A 15,107-nucleotide genomic window follows, 5' to 3' on the forward strand; every position below is an offset into this window, starting at 1 on the left:
AAACACTACTACCCTAAGTTTCCAAGTTTATTAAAATTTGATGAGTTCTGGACTGTTTACAATTAAACAAAAAATCATGTAAAAACTGGAAAAGAACGCAAAAAAAGACAGAAAAGAAAGAGGACAGAGAAAGAGCACAGCAAGTATTCATGTATACACAGTAAATCCTAAAGACTCCGGAGAACTAACTTTGCAAGCAATCAAAACTGCTGCTGAGCTTACTGGGGACGTTGTAAGGCCAAGGACCAGCTTCTTCACACTATGGCATATGCACCCAGGGAAGCATATTAACATGCATGCAATATTCCATACACAGCTGCCTTTCGCAAAAATCGATATTATAAATTTTAATGCAGAACTCAGAGAGATAGTTTTATAATGATAGCACTGTCATACTGAAGAATATCAGACATTTGTTATTCCAATTACCTGACACAGGCGAACATTACCAAACGAATGAGCATCCTCATGCAAACTGGCCTTTGATTCTCGCTTTTCACCATGAACTATCAGTAGAGGTTTGTCCCTTAAAATAAAAAACAAAAATACATCCTAGTACCAGTTAATGGCTTTGTCTTTTGGGCATAAAGATACAAGGTCAGTTCTTCCGGGCAACACAGAACTACTTCATTAAGGAAATGCAGCAATTGTGTCTTACCTGATCATTTTCTCTTTTCTTTATTCCTACCAGACCAGTACAGAACATGTGAGTTATGTTCGCTGACCAGCAGATGGAGACAGAGAAACAAAGTAGTTCTGTGTGATTCACACAACTTAAAGGCACCATACAGCCTTAGAATATCCAATATTTTGAACAACCAAACAAATGAGCTCATTTATACACTTCAGGACAAATGTCACAATAACCCATTACATATACCCCTAAGGTAATATTATTACTCTGAGACACAGTTCTCCAACTGGGTCAGGAGCTGCCTGAAATTCTGATGAGTTTAGTTAGAGGAATTTCAAAACAGAAAAACTGAACTGCGAAATTATAAAACACAAGAGAACAATCCAGAATGGAAGAAAGTTCAGTAATTATTCCACTAGGGAGCATTTCTGGACTAGTCTGGTAGGACAAAAGGAAGGAAAAATCATCAACAGAGACAATTTCTCCTTTCTTAGCACCTGTATCAGACCAGTCCAGAACACGTGGGATGTAGCAAAGCAGTCCTGAAATTGGGTGAGACATAAAAACCCCTTCTAGTGAACGTTCTCCTATGAAAATAATAAACACTTGTGCCTGCAGAGTAGGAGCATTAGGCTCAGAGACGGCATGGCTGTCACCTACATTAACTAACTGACCAGAGACTCTGGTCGGAACTTGGTCTGCCCCAAGTCAAAAATAAAAGTACAGGATAAGTGGCATAGAAACTTTCAAGAGGGGACTAACTCTTGCAGTGTATATCTGGATTATTATTGGGGTAAATATTCGCCTGGGGGTGGTTAGCTTTTATTGGCCACCACCAACATTATGCCTAAGTATTTAATACTAGACCAAGTCTGGGCAACAGCACTGAATATCCGGTTATATGCAGCCAGTTATCCCTTAAGAAGTTAGGTGCGATATTTAGCATGTAATTGCCTAAGTGAAACTGGACAAAGAGGACCATTTCATGTGCTCTGATCTATCTGGTTAACTTAGGCGGTTAAGTACTGAATATTGGTATATAACCACATAAGTGCCACCTCTGCCCTGGACCACTCACAAATTGCCAGCCAAGGCTTTAGGGGTTAGTACGGATATTTAGCAGCAGTAACCAGTTAAGTGCTGCTGAGTATCAGTGGATAGACCCACATATGGAATTTCACTGGGCAGTCGCCTCTCCTGCCTGGTTAAATTGCTTGGAATATTGAACCCATTATTATTTATTACTAGTAAAAAAGGCCCGTTTCCAAAACAAACGAAACGGGCGCTAGCATGTAGTTTTTTTTTTCTCCTGTAGTTTTTCCTTTGAAGAGAAAAGCACTGTATGAAGTGGCACTGTCTTTTCCCGGGGTGATTGAGGTCGGGGAATCCTGGAGGTGGGTTAGGGGTTGCCTTATGCCGGGGATGTTTTTTGTTGGTTGGCGGGAGAGCAGCACTGTCTGGGGCCGTCGGTTTTAACGGTATTTTTGGTCCTTGTGGCAAGCAGCGGCGTCTTGTTTTGGGTGGTGTGGTTTGCGGAAGGGAGAGTACGCCACTCTTTCGGTTCGTTATAGGGCAGCAGCGTAGGAACGATGCAGGACGAATGCGCAGCGGGAAGCAGCGCGGTGTGTGCATCCTCGAGGTGGGTGACGGGTTTTTTCAGGCGGGGGATGGTTTTGCATGTCCTGGGTTGCTTGGTTTGTGAGAAGTTGAAGGGGGGGGGAGGTGTTCCAGTTATGTGCACGTGCGTGATAATGTTTTTTTTTCTTTGTTGCCTCCGGTTTTGTATATTGAAAGAGTTAGCGGTTTTGTATATTCAAGCAGTTTGCCAGCCAGTCTGTACCGAATCCTACTCCTCCCCCGCCTGGGTCAGTCTGTGATGCAGGCTAGGTCGGGTTTAATTTTTGCAGGTGGCGGCACACGTCGCAGATGGCGAGGGGCACGCTTCTTTTTTTTTTTTCTTTGTTGCCTCCGGTTTTGTATATTGAAGGAGTTAGCGGTTTTGTATATTCAAGCAGTTTGCCAGCCAATCTGTACCGAATCCTAGGCTGGGACAGTCTGTGATGCAGGCTAGGTCGGGTTTAATTTTTGCAGGTGGCGGCACACGTCGCAGATGGCGAGGGGCACGCTTCTTTTTTTTTTTTCTTTGTTGCCTCCGGTTTTGTATATTGAAGGAGTTAGCGGTTTTGTATATTCAAGCAGTTTGCCAGCCAGTCTCTACCGAATCCTAGGCTGGGGAGGAGTAGGGAAACACTCCTCCCCCTGCCTGGGTCAGTCTGTGATGCAGGCTAGGTCGGGTTTAATTTTTGCAGGTGGCGGCGCATGTTGCAGATGGCGAGGGGCACGCTGTACTCCTGTTTCCCCGGGTCCAACAACAATATTTGTGTACATACCCAGTGCTGGGATATTCTCTGTTTCCAGCGGTGTTCGTCTGCTCTCTGTGCTGCTCAGACAATGAGGCATTCTACAGCTGAATGCTCCTCCCTTCTTCTGTTTTTTTCTTCTGATAGGTGAGTTCTATGTCGCATTCCGTTGCCTGGTAACAGTTCTGCTTTGTTAGTGGGCAAGCCCCTTCTGATAGGTCCCTTCTGATAGGTCCCTTCTGATAGGTCCCTTCTGATAGGTCGGATGGCTTCACCACCATGAAACCATGAACCCTTTATCGTGTGTTGTGACTTCAGAATCTTTGTCCTCACAATGTTCACGGTGCGTTTTATTATATTAGATTTTTAATTTTTAGAGGTCTCTATTGAAATCCCACAGCGAAGCATACAAATATATAACTAGCAATGGGGTTAATTTTCAAAGCACTTAGCCTTACAAAGTTCCATCGTAACCTATGGAACTTTGTAAGGCTAAGTGCTTTGAAAATACGCCTCAATGTATACTAATACATATAGATGCATATTAGCATAACATACCACCACCAACAAAAAAAGAACCCCCCCCCCCCCAAGCACATACACATAGATGCATCTCATGTAAAGTCTTCAGTCTTTCCTAAATTATGTTAGAGGGAACTTATGCAAACTTCATCTATGAGAGGTGTCAAAAGTCAGTTCAACAGGTCATTCCCACTAGCTACCTCAACTGAAAGAGAAGAAAGGAGAAAGAAACCAATGTGTGTGTGATGTTTCCAAGTTGAATTCATGACTTGATACACCCCACACCATCAGTAACTCCATCTGGGCGGTTTACAAATATGTCACTTGCAATCCAAGATGGCTGCCACCTGATCAGAAATGTTTGGCTATAAGGGTTCAACTCTTACAACTGTTGCCTTATTTTATAATTTTCCATTGCAAATTTTCCTTGGTGGCTCCTAAACAAAGGGGGAACCTAAGAAGCTATTCCCCCCTTCCCCCAAGCTTCCTAAATCCCGACGGAAAACATCCACTTATAACAACTTACAATGCTTTTTTCACTTTGGCATCGCTACTTAATGAATTGTTAGGTGGCGATGGTTTGACATTTGCTAGAGGTCTCACGGAGCCCTGATGCATAGAGCCCGCCCTCCTCACTGAGATCAAGGTATGGGATGCCAAAGGATGCTATGCAGACCGCTGAGGTGCGTATCAGCAAGGCAGGGAAGAGTCCAGAGAAATGGTAAACTCATCGGATTTCAAGGTCATTCCTGAAGGTAAGAAGCTGGAGTTCTAATGAAAAGTGGGGAGGTATCAGTTGGGACTGTGCAGAGTACAGTAGATTTTCCCCAAGACAATTTAATAATGGTCTATGGACTTTTCCTTAGGAAGCCATCCAGACCCTTTTTAAACCCCACTAAACTAACCGCCTTTACCACATTCTCTGATTTAATTACATTGAATGAAGAAAATTTCTCATTCATATTAAATTTACTACTTTGTAGCTTCATCGCATGCCCCCCAAGTCCTAGTATTTTTGGAAACAATAAACAAATGATTCACATCTACCTACTCCACTCATTATTTTATAGACCTCCATTATATCTCCCCTCAGCCATCTCTTCTCCAAGCTGAAGAGCCCTAGACGCTTCAGCCTTTCCTCATAGGGAAGTCGTCCCATCCCCTTTATCATTTTCGTCACCTTTCTCTGTACTTTTTCTAATTCCACTTTTTTGAGATGCAGCGACCAGAATTGAACACAATATTTGAGGTGCGGTCGCACCATGGACCGATACAAAGGCATTATAATGTCCTCACTTTTGTTTTCCTTTCCTTTTCTAATAATACCTAACATCATATTTGCTTTCTTAGCAACCGCAGCACACTGTGCAGAGGATTTCAACGTATCATCAACGACGATGTCGAGATCCCTTTCTTGGTCGGTGACTCCTAACACGGAACCTTATATTATGTAGCTATAGTTTGGCTTCCTCTTTCCCACATGCATCACTTTACACTTGCTCACATTAAACGTCAAGTGCCATTTAGCCGTCCAGTCTCCTAGTCTCATACAGAGTCCTCTTGTAATTTTTCACAATCCTCTCTCGATTTAACAACTTTGAATAACTTTGTGTCGTCAGCAAATTTAATTACCTCACTAGTTACTCCCATCTCTAGGTCATTTATAAATATGTTAAAAAGCAGCGGCCCCAGTACAGACCCCTGAAGAACCCCACTAACTACCCTTCTCCACTGAGAATACTGACTATTTAACCCTACTCTCTGTTTTCTCTCTTTAACCAGTTTTTAATCCACAATAGGACACTACCTCCTATCCCACGACTCTCCAATTTCCTCTGGAGTCTTTCAAACGCCTTTTGAAAATCCAGATATACATTATCAACCGGCTCACCTTTATCCACATATTTGTTCACCCCTTCAAAGAAATGTAATAGATTGGTGAGGCAAGATTTCCCTTCACTAAATCCATGTTGGCTTTGTCTCATTAATCCATGCTTTTGAATATTTATTTATTTAGAACATACAAATTCAAGGTCAGAACAGAGAATAAGGAACATCTGGGGAGGAGAGCAAACAGCAGGAGTTATAAACGAGGGCCGGAAGGAAGTGAAATAACATAAAATAATATGCTCTGTAATTTTCTTCTTTATATTAGTCTCTACCGTTTTGCCTGGCACCGATGTCAGGCTCGCCGGTCTATAATTCCACGGATCCTCACTGGAACCTTTATTAAATATCGGCGTTACATGGGCCACCCTCCAATCTTCCGGTGCCACGCTCGATTTTAAAGATAAATTACATAATACTAACAATAGTTCCACCAGTTCATTTTTTAATTCTATCAGTACTCTAAAATGAATACCATCTGGTCCTGGAGATTTGCTACTCTTCAATTTGTCAAATTGCCCCATTACATCCTCTAGGTTTATAGAGATTTCATTCAGTGTCTCTGACTCGTCAGCTTTGAATACCATTTCTGGCACCGGTATCTCTCCCAAATCTTCCTCAGTGAAGACCGAAGCAAAGAATTAATTCAATCTCTCCGCTATGGCTTTGTCTTCCCTGAGCGCCTCTTTTACCCCTCGGTCATCTAGGGGTCCAACTGATTCTTTTGCCAGCTTCTTGCTTTTAAATATACCTAAAAACATTTTTTACTATATGTTTTTGCCTCCAACACAATCTTTTTTTTACAAAGTCCTCTTAGCCTTCCTTATCAGCACTTTGCATTTGACTTGACATTCCTTATGCTGTTTTTTATTATTTTCAGTCGGTTCCTTCTTCCATTTTCAGAAGAATTTTCTTTTAGTTCTAATAGCTTCCTTCACCTCACTTTTTAACCATGCCGGCTGTCATTTGGTCTTCCTCCCTCCTTTTTTAATATGCAGAATATATTTGGCCTGGGTTTCCAGGATGGTATTTTTGAACAGCATCCACACCTGATGTACATTTTTGACCCTCACAGCTGCTCCTCTAAGTTTTTTTTTCACCGTTCTTCTCATTTTATCATAGCCTCCTTTTTGAAAGTTAAACACCAACGTATTGGATTTCCTGATTATACTTACTCCAAAGCTAATATCAAATCTGATCATATTATGATCACTGTTATCAAGTGGCCCCATCACCATTACCTCCTGCACCAGATGATGCACTCCACTAAGGACTAGGTCTGGAATATTTCCTTCTCTTGTCGGCTCCTGTACCAGCTGCTCCATAAAGCAATCCTTGATTTTATCAAGGAACTTTACCTACCTAGCATGCCCTGATGTTACATTTACCCAGTCAATATCAGGGTAATTGAAATCACCCATTATTATCGTGTTGCCCAGTTTGTTAGCCTCCCTAATTTCCAATAACATTTCTACATCCATCTGTTCATCCTGGCCAGGTGGATGGTAGTACACTCCTATCACTATCCTTTTCCCCTTTTACACACGGAATTTCAATCCACAGGGATTCCAAGATGTGTTTTGTTTCCTGCAGAATTTTCAATCTATTTGATTCAAGGCCCTCCTTAACATACAATGCTACCCCTCCACCAATTCAATCCACCCTATCACTACGATATAATTTGTACCCCAGTACGACAGTGTCCCACTGGTTATCCTCCTTCCACCAGGTCTCAGAGATGCCTATTATATCTATTTTTTTCATTTAGTACAATATATTCTAACTCTCCCATCTTATTTCTTAGGCTTCTGGCATTCGCATATAGACATTTCAAAATATATTTGTTGTTCCTATTTACTTCATGCTCAGTACTTGACAGTATTAATGTGCAATCTTTTGGCTGAGTTTTATTTAAAGACATCAGATCTACTATGGTCTCTTTTGCAACCTCACTATCAGGATACCCTATCTTCCCTGTTTTGGCGATATCTTTAAAAGATACCTTATTCTGAAACATGCGTTTTAAGCAACTGTCGGCCTTCCCCCCAATTTTTAGTTTAAAAGCTGCTCTATCTCCTTTTTAAATGCCGATGCCAGCAGCCTGGTCCCACCATGGTTAGGGTGGAGCCCATCCTTTTGGAATAGGCTCCCCCTTCGCCAGAATGTTGCCCAGTTCCTAACAAATCTAAAACCCTCCTCCCTACACCATTGTCTCGTCCACGCATTGAGACTCCAAAGTGCTGCCTGTCTCTTGGGCCCTGCGCGTGGAACGGGTAGCACTTCAGAAAATGCTACCCTAGAGGTTCTGGATTTGAGCTTTCTACCTAAAAGCCTAAATTTGGCTTCCAGAAACTCTCTCCCACATTTTCCTAAGAAATAACTGACAACATACTAGCATTATATCACATATGCCTAAAATTACATCCCCATACATAAAATCATTTCCTCCCACAAAATCAACAAGACATTACAATCCCCATTATCAATAAACCCAATCTCAGCAGTCACTCGTAATTCAAATCAAAGGCACCGGCAAACAGAAACACCTTTAAATGTTTCCAGAACTTAATAATTTTCCAATTTACGGATATTCTACGACAACTGATGCCATAACCCAGCACTCTCCACCTGAAACATCTTCAACCGGCTGTCATTTAAGCGAACTTGTGTCACCGAAGTCAACGATTCTGCTAGCATGTTATTTTAGTGTAGAAATCTGTAGCAGTCCTGCTTGTTCTGTTTTCCCACCCTCGTCCACCCCGTCCCATCTGCCCGCAACCTCTGAGTCATCTTCGATTCCTCCCTCTCCTTCTCTGCGCATATCTAACAGACTGCCGAGACCTGTCGCTTCTTCCTCTTCAACATCAGCAAAATTCGCCCTTTCCTATCTGAGCACACCACACGAACTCTCGTCCACGCTCTCATTACCTCTCGCCTTGACTACTGCAACTTACTGCTCACCGGCCTCCCACTTAGCCATCTATCCCCCCTTCAATCCGTTCAGAACGCTGCCGCACGTCTTATATTCCGCCAGAACCGATATACTCATATCACCCCTCTCCTCAAGTCACTTCACTGGCTTCCGATCAGATACCGCATACAATTCAAGATTCTCCTCCTTACCTACAAATGCACCCGGTCTGCAGCTCCTCACTACCTCTCTACCCTCATCTCCCCCTATGTTCCCGCCCATAACCTCCGCTCAGGACAAATCCCTCCTTTCAGTTCCCTTCTCCACCACTGCCAACTCCAGGCTCCGCTCATTCTGCCTTGCCTCACCCTATGCTTGGAACAATCTTCCTCAACCCCTACGCCAAGCCCCCTCCCTACCCATCTTCAAATCTCTGCTTAAAACTCACCTCTTCAATGCTGCTTTCGGCACCTAACCTTTCGTGAAATATAGTATGCCCTATCAGACGGCCTCTACACTTGTCTTTAGATTGTTTAGATTGTCTTTAGATTGTACACCTGTCTTTTAGATTGTAAGCTCCTTGAGCAGGGACTGTCCTTCCATGTTAAATTGTACAGCGCTGCGTAACCCTAGTAGCGCTTTAGAAATGTTAAATAGTAGTAGTAATAGGTATACTGGTGTTCTAGGGCACAATGTAATATTTGTAGGGCTGCCTTTTCACAGGTAGGGTAAGGTTGCTGCTGTTTGAATCTTGGTAGTTCTTTTATGGTATTGCAGGTCTGCTATAGGCTCTGAATGGTCTTTTTGAATGGTTCTGTATTATTTATTTATTGGGATTTATTAACCGCCTTGTAACCACTCGCCTCCACCTACCCTCCTCTCTTCCTTCCCGTTCACATTAATTGATTTGATTACTTTATTTATTTTTTGTCTATTAGATTGTAAGCTCTTTGAGCAGGGACTGTCTTTCTTCTATGTTTGTGCAGCACTGCGTACGCCTTGTAGCACTATAGAAGTGATAAATAGTAGTCGTAGTAGTCTCTTGTAACCAGAGCTAATATTGTGATGTCATAATGCCTCAGCCACCAATAAGAGCCAACCTCATCAGTGATGTCACAATGGCTTGATTGTCCTATACTTGGCTCACTTTTATTACATAGCTCTTTGAGCAGGGACTGTCTTTCTTCTATGTTTGTGCAGCGCTACGTACGCTTTGTAGCGCTTTAGAAATGCTAAATAGTAGTAGTAGTAATACGAAGAAATTCACCCAAGGCATTGTACAGCAGGTACAGTTTGTAACATAAAAATTACAATTCTGTTAACAGCATACCAATGGTAAAATGACCAATTATAAACAAATACAATAAATGAAGTAAACTTGAAAAATAGCAAATTAAAACCTAATAAAACTACCATGAAACAGTATCAAAAATATACCCATTTAAGAGCACTGAAATTCAAAAGAAGAGATATAATATATCAGCATAATACTAATGAAACACCTAACATGCATTAGAACATTCAAACAACAGATATGAAGTTAATGGTTTTCTACAATACAGCTTACCACGTAGCCGAGAAGCCAAGTGTAGATATATAGATGGGGACAAGATGGGCGGTAGAGTCAGTTGGGATAAATAGGTGGGTGGCTATATTCAAGGTAAGTTCTTTGTACAGTTAAACAAGATAAGGAACTGATCTAAGATGCCGGGTATGTAGCTAGCTAGCTAGTCCAGGTACAGAATAAGTGTACATTCAAGTATACTGGTAGTACTGATCTGCTGTTTATTAAATCATTTTTAGTCTTTATGTGACTGTGATTGTACTTAGTGGATTTATGGCTTTTTAACTTTATGTTTTATATTTTTATTATTTATAGCTCACCTTTATCCAAACAACTGAGTAAACAAACATACTGAGAACAATAACGCCAATGTCATAGGCAGATCACGGTATCTTGTGTTTGGTATCCTCCATTTTTAACTATGAAAAGTGAACTACAAGATTTTTTTTAATCAAAAAGAGAAATAAAGTACCTGCAATTTTGCAAAAACTGCAAAGCCTGCATCCTAGATCCTGGTTATATTTATTATTATGATTCTTAATCTCTAGGGGTTGCCATTTTACTGTTACTGTACAATGTTGCTTATAATTTTGTGGGGTTTTATTCTGCATTTTGATATGTCATTGGTCATCATATATATTAAAGGCTTGAAAGAACAGCAAGGCTTTCATCTGCTTTCTGAAGTAGAAGTAGTAAATTCCAGAGCATGAGGGCTACACTCCTGAGAAGGCCTGCTGGAGGATATTACTTCATAATGTACCTGGCAATTGGCACTGAAGGAAGTTGGGTTGCTGTTACAGAGATGTTGCCTCTACCCACTGTTTTCAGGCAATGCCCATCTCCTATTATTTTTTCTCCCACCTTACTCTCTGCTGTCTGATCTCAGCTTAATCCAAAAAATCCGTGATAGAAGATACTGGGGAATCTCCTACTGTCCAAAAAAACAGTGGAAGATTCCCCAACCCATAAAGTAGTGTATAATGAAACTCAGCAGAGTCAGGTTTTGGGGACTACAGTTGAGTTGGCCTTGCCAGCTGAAGGACCTTGATGGTGTGGCTGCTCCAGATAAGTGGTCTCACTTATACTGGATATTTAGAAAGAATATGGGACTATGATTGTTATGTATATGCACTAAACACAAGGATTTTACTGAAGGCGTCATGGCATACAATGTTTCAATGATTATACTTCATAAGAGCCTAATTATCAGATAAGACACTATTGGCTGTATTGATGGTGACACTACAATTATATGAGAGACCATCATTTTATTAAGGCATTGTTTAAGATAGTGCTTATCAGCTATTTCAGGATATAATTTATATGTCTCATGTCAGCCGACAGCAAGAGAGCGGAGTTGGTGGTGTGGCAGGCTAGGTGCTTCTCTAACCCTTTCTTCGTGTTGCCAGCATCTCTTCCTGTTTGCAGAGTACTAGGAATGTCAAGCAGCTGATCTAAGCTGTGAACCATATGGGCAGGAGAGCATGTGGGCTGGAGAGGCATGGGTGACTAGAGAATCACTAGGGCTGCTGCACTGCCAGCTGGAAAGGGACTGCCTGGGGATGAGCAGGCGGGGGGGGGGGGGGGGAAAGAGGTGTTTTGGTGGTGTAGATCCATATATGTGAACATGACCCCAAACACTGCAGACTCTTGGTACTCCACTGCTTATTTACAAAGAAGTGAAAGGGGGAGGGGGGGGAATCAGAGACCAAGTGGATAACATTTCACTGCAAAAGGAAGAAAATAAACAGACTAGATGGGCCTTACAACCCTTGCCTGCTATTATGTTACTATGTAATGAATCAAACCCTAAAACCACTCCTAAATAGAAAGATAACATCTCCATAAAAACAAGTTTGGTGAATAAAAATGGTGCAATTATCTGAAGAAAAACAAAATTACCTGGATTCTTCTGGATACTGTTTTATAAGCCATGCGACATCTATGCAATAATTAAACTTTGGAGGGAAGGGAAAAAAGGAAAGGTCAACACTAAAATATTTACACTGTATTAAGCCACTTTAGATTAAGATAAACAATAGCACTAGGAAAGTAGTCCTGGTCTCTAAGAAACATTAGTAGCTTACAGGAAATATTAAAAAGTTAAAGCTATGCAATATTTCTTAGGAAGAAGTATCTCACAAAAAATGCATTCTTTATAGGAGATATAGAGGCATATTTTCAAAGCATTTTGGGAGGCTAAGTTCCATAGGTTTCTATGGAACTTTGGGAGGCTAAGTGCTTTGAAAATATGCCTCATTGGCACTCTAGTAACAATCCTGCAAAAAAACTTCTAGGACCCAAAGAAACTCATACTCTTAGGTGCCAATGTAAATAGCTCTATTTTTATAAATCTGATGAATATTTCTAAGATGCTGTGCCACTTGGCACGTCTGTGTGGCTTCCAAGCATAGCCTCTTGTTTGCCGTCTTCATTACATTTTGTCTGGGCTTCCACAAGATGAGCTGCACAATCCATTCACCATCCGCTAGGAGACAGAGAAAATACTGAACATTCCAGGCTGCACGATACCCTTAAGGGAACTATTTTGTCTCCTTTTGCTGGTGGATGGACATAACCCCTTAGTGTGGACTGGTCTGGTATAAATGACAAGGAAATTCTGACTAGCCAAGGATCATACCGTCCTATCAGACAGAGTTCTGTGCTCTCTATATCTCCACCTGCCAGTAGATGGTCACAACCCACAAAAGTCTCTGAATTCATCTGCTGCAGGTGCTAAGGAACTTAATTTACACAACCCCAGATTATGAAACCAAGTAACACCTCTCTACTACCCTCCCAACCTCATCCACTTGCCCCCCTCTACTGATCAAAAGTATGAAGGTAGCACCAGCAGTCTGGAAAGGGCCCCGTGGGCCAGTGTGCTCAGACACCCCGGTATTTTCCCATGGGTTTCCACTCTAACAAGAGATCCATAAATAAGGACAGAGGGCCTGTGAACATTCACTCAGTCACAGGCCCCATCTTGACTGTTACTAAATTCGGGTATACATATAAAGTATCACATACCATGTAAAATGAGTTTATCTTGTTGGGCAGACTGGATGGACCGTACAGGTCTTTTATCTGCCGTCATTTACTATGTTACTGGGCATTCATCACAGACATTTGGAGAGAAGGACAGCAGCAATGTATTTGTGACTCTATCCATGGATGACATGACCCGATTTGAGATCCTGACCCACAGTTTGGAAACCACCATTCTATTTCTTTATGTTTCTAACAGTTGAACATCGCTAGCTGGAAGCATCTTGATTTTTATACAGCCTTCCTCTACTTTATACGACTAAATAATCTTTATTTTCAAACGCTCTCAAACTCCAGCGCTGTACAAAACAGCACCGGAAAATGCCGCCATTACAGAGCGGAAAAAGAACTTCTCAATGCTCAGCGCTAATGGCATGCAAATTTTATGCATGTTGTCAGCGCTGAGCATTGGGAAGTTAAGGTGGGGGAGACATGCCCAGAAGTTGTGCACAAGAACTGTGTGAAGGAACCGCGGTTTTCCACCGGCCAAAGGGAGATACTACACATATGACGAAAACTCCTGCATGCCCAAAACACCAGAGGGGGAGGAGGAAGAGCTGCTGGTAAGTGCTGCTGAAGGGAAATAAATCCAGCCCTTAAAAAAAAAAAAGTTAGTTGGCTTCTCCGTTTCTTGATTACCGTATTTTTCGGACTATAAGAGGCACTTTTTTGCCCAAAAATTTGGGAGGAAAATGGGGGGTGCGTCTTATAGTCCGAAGGTAGCGAGTTTTGGATCGCCGTCCCCTACTTACGCGATGCCATGTTCCCTGGTGGTCTAGTGACGTCGGGGCAGGAAAGAGCCCCCTCTTTCCTGCCCATCGCGCTGCTGATTCTCGGCAGCCATTTTGAATCTCGCCGAGACCGTCAGGAAGCAGTCAGGAGCATGGAGAGCAGCGCGATGGGCAGGAAAGAGGGGGCTCTTTCCTGCCCCGACGTCACTAGACCACCAGGGAACATGGCATCGCGTAAGTAGGGGACGGCGATCCAAAACTCGGACAAGATGCACCGGAGCACCTAGGTTTTAGAGGAGGGGAAAAAGGAAAAAATTTTTTTTCCTATTTCCCTCCTCTAAAACCTAGGTGTGTCTTATGGTCCGGTGCGTCTTATAGTCCGAAAAATACGGTATTTTTTTTTAATGTAAAATAAAACTGCTGCATTGACGCCTCAAACACTAGTAAAGTGACAATAGTGCCACACGTAGAACATGATTATGTCTTGGTAATCAGCTGTAAAACTAAATGTCTACTTTCTAACATATTTCCATTATTCACGATTATTGTAAGCCACATTGAGCCTGCAAAGAGGTGGGAAAATGTGGGATACAAATGCAATAAATAAATAAATTAAGAAGGCTCTCCATTATTGCAGTATGCTGGAGCTGTCTTTTTAAAGAGGCATGGTCTCTCCAGACACCTAATGCCAGCTCCAAACTGGCGTTAGGTTCCCGGTATTAAGGGCATCCTTCGTCAGAGCGCTCTTCGTTGAGCATCAGAAGAAATAACAAATCATCTAATTTAAACAGTATTTGCGGTATCCCTCTGCGCACTCGTTGTTCCCCGTGCTAGAGCCATCTGTGCATTATGCGATAGCAAATGTGGGAGCTAGTTCAGCGCTAATGGCCTCTCGCGCCTGCATTTGCTTCCGAGCATCGGGGCCTCAGACTGCTACTTAGAGCTCATAGTTCTTCAAAGTAAACAAAATCATCACAACCTAAGGGTCAGAGTATTTATTAAAATCATTAAATTGTCTTCATCTAACTAATTTGAAGACCTAATGAGCCAATCAACTTTTTGGGCCTCATTAACACCTTAAAAAAAAAAAAAAAAAAGTAATGACTGAATGATCTGGAAGGGTGCCCAAACGTTTACACATCATATTCAGTTTTTTCATTATTTTCAATTTGTTAAAATCAGTTAATAGTAATTTTAAAAGCTGCAGAAAGATGCTGGATTTAACGAACTAAAATGCAGAGGTGGTCAGTATTTCTTCATTTAAGGAATCTTTTACTAAGACGTGGTAGCGTTTTTAGCTCACGGCAGAAATCAGCTGGCGGTACACGCCGAGACACCCATTATATTCCTGTGACAGAAGAGTGTGTTCTAAGCCGGTGACAATTGTTTTGATATTTTCCTGCAATGTATTTCTCTAGTTTGGCCAGCAGATGGTGCATGTTTATGCTTA

The 15,107-nt window shown here is 41.9% G+C and overlaps 1 protein-coding gene across 1 annotated transcript in view; it reads right to left on the minus strand.

Annotated features, from left to right (window-relative positions):
* The window catches only part of TDP1 (tyrosyl-DNA phosphodiesterase 1), a 179,561-nt gene that overhangs the window by 156,034 nt on the left and 8,420 nt on the right, over positions 1–15,107 (minus strand). The window contains exons 4-5 of the mRNA XM_030215270.1: positions 11,781–11,836; positions 430–526 (exon numbers count right to left, since the gene is read on the minus strand). Coding sequence (XP_030071130.1) covers positions 430–526; positions 11,781–11,836 — 153 coding nt within the window. The remainder of the gene's footprint in view (positions 1–429; positions 527–11,780; positions 11,837–15,107) is intronic.

Source organism: Microcaecilia unicolor, chromosome 9 (genome assembly GCF_901765095.1).
Source record: "Microcaecilia unicolor chromosome 9, aMicUni1.1, whole genome shotgun sequence".
NCBI lineage: Eukaryota > Metazoa > Chordata > Amphibia > Gymnophiona > Siphonopidae > Microcaecilia > Microcaecilia unicolor.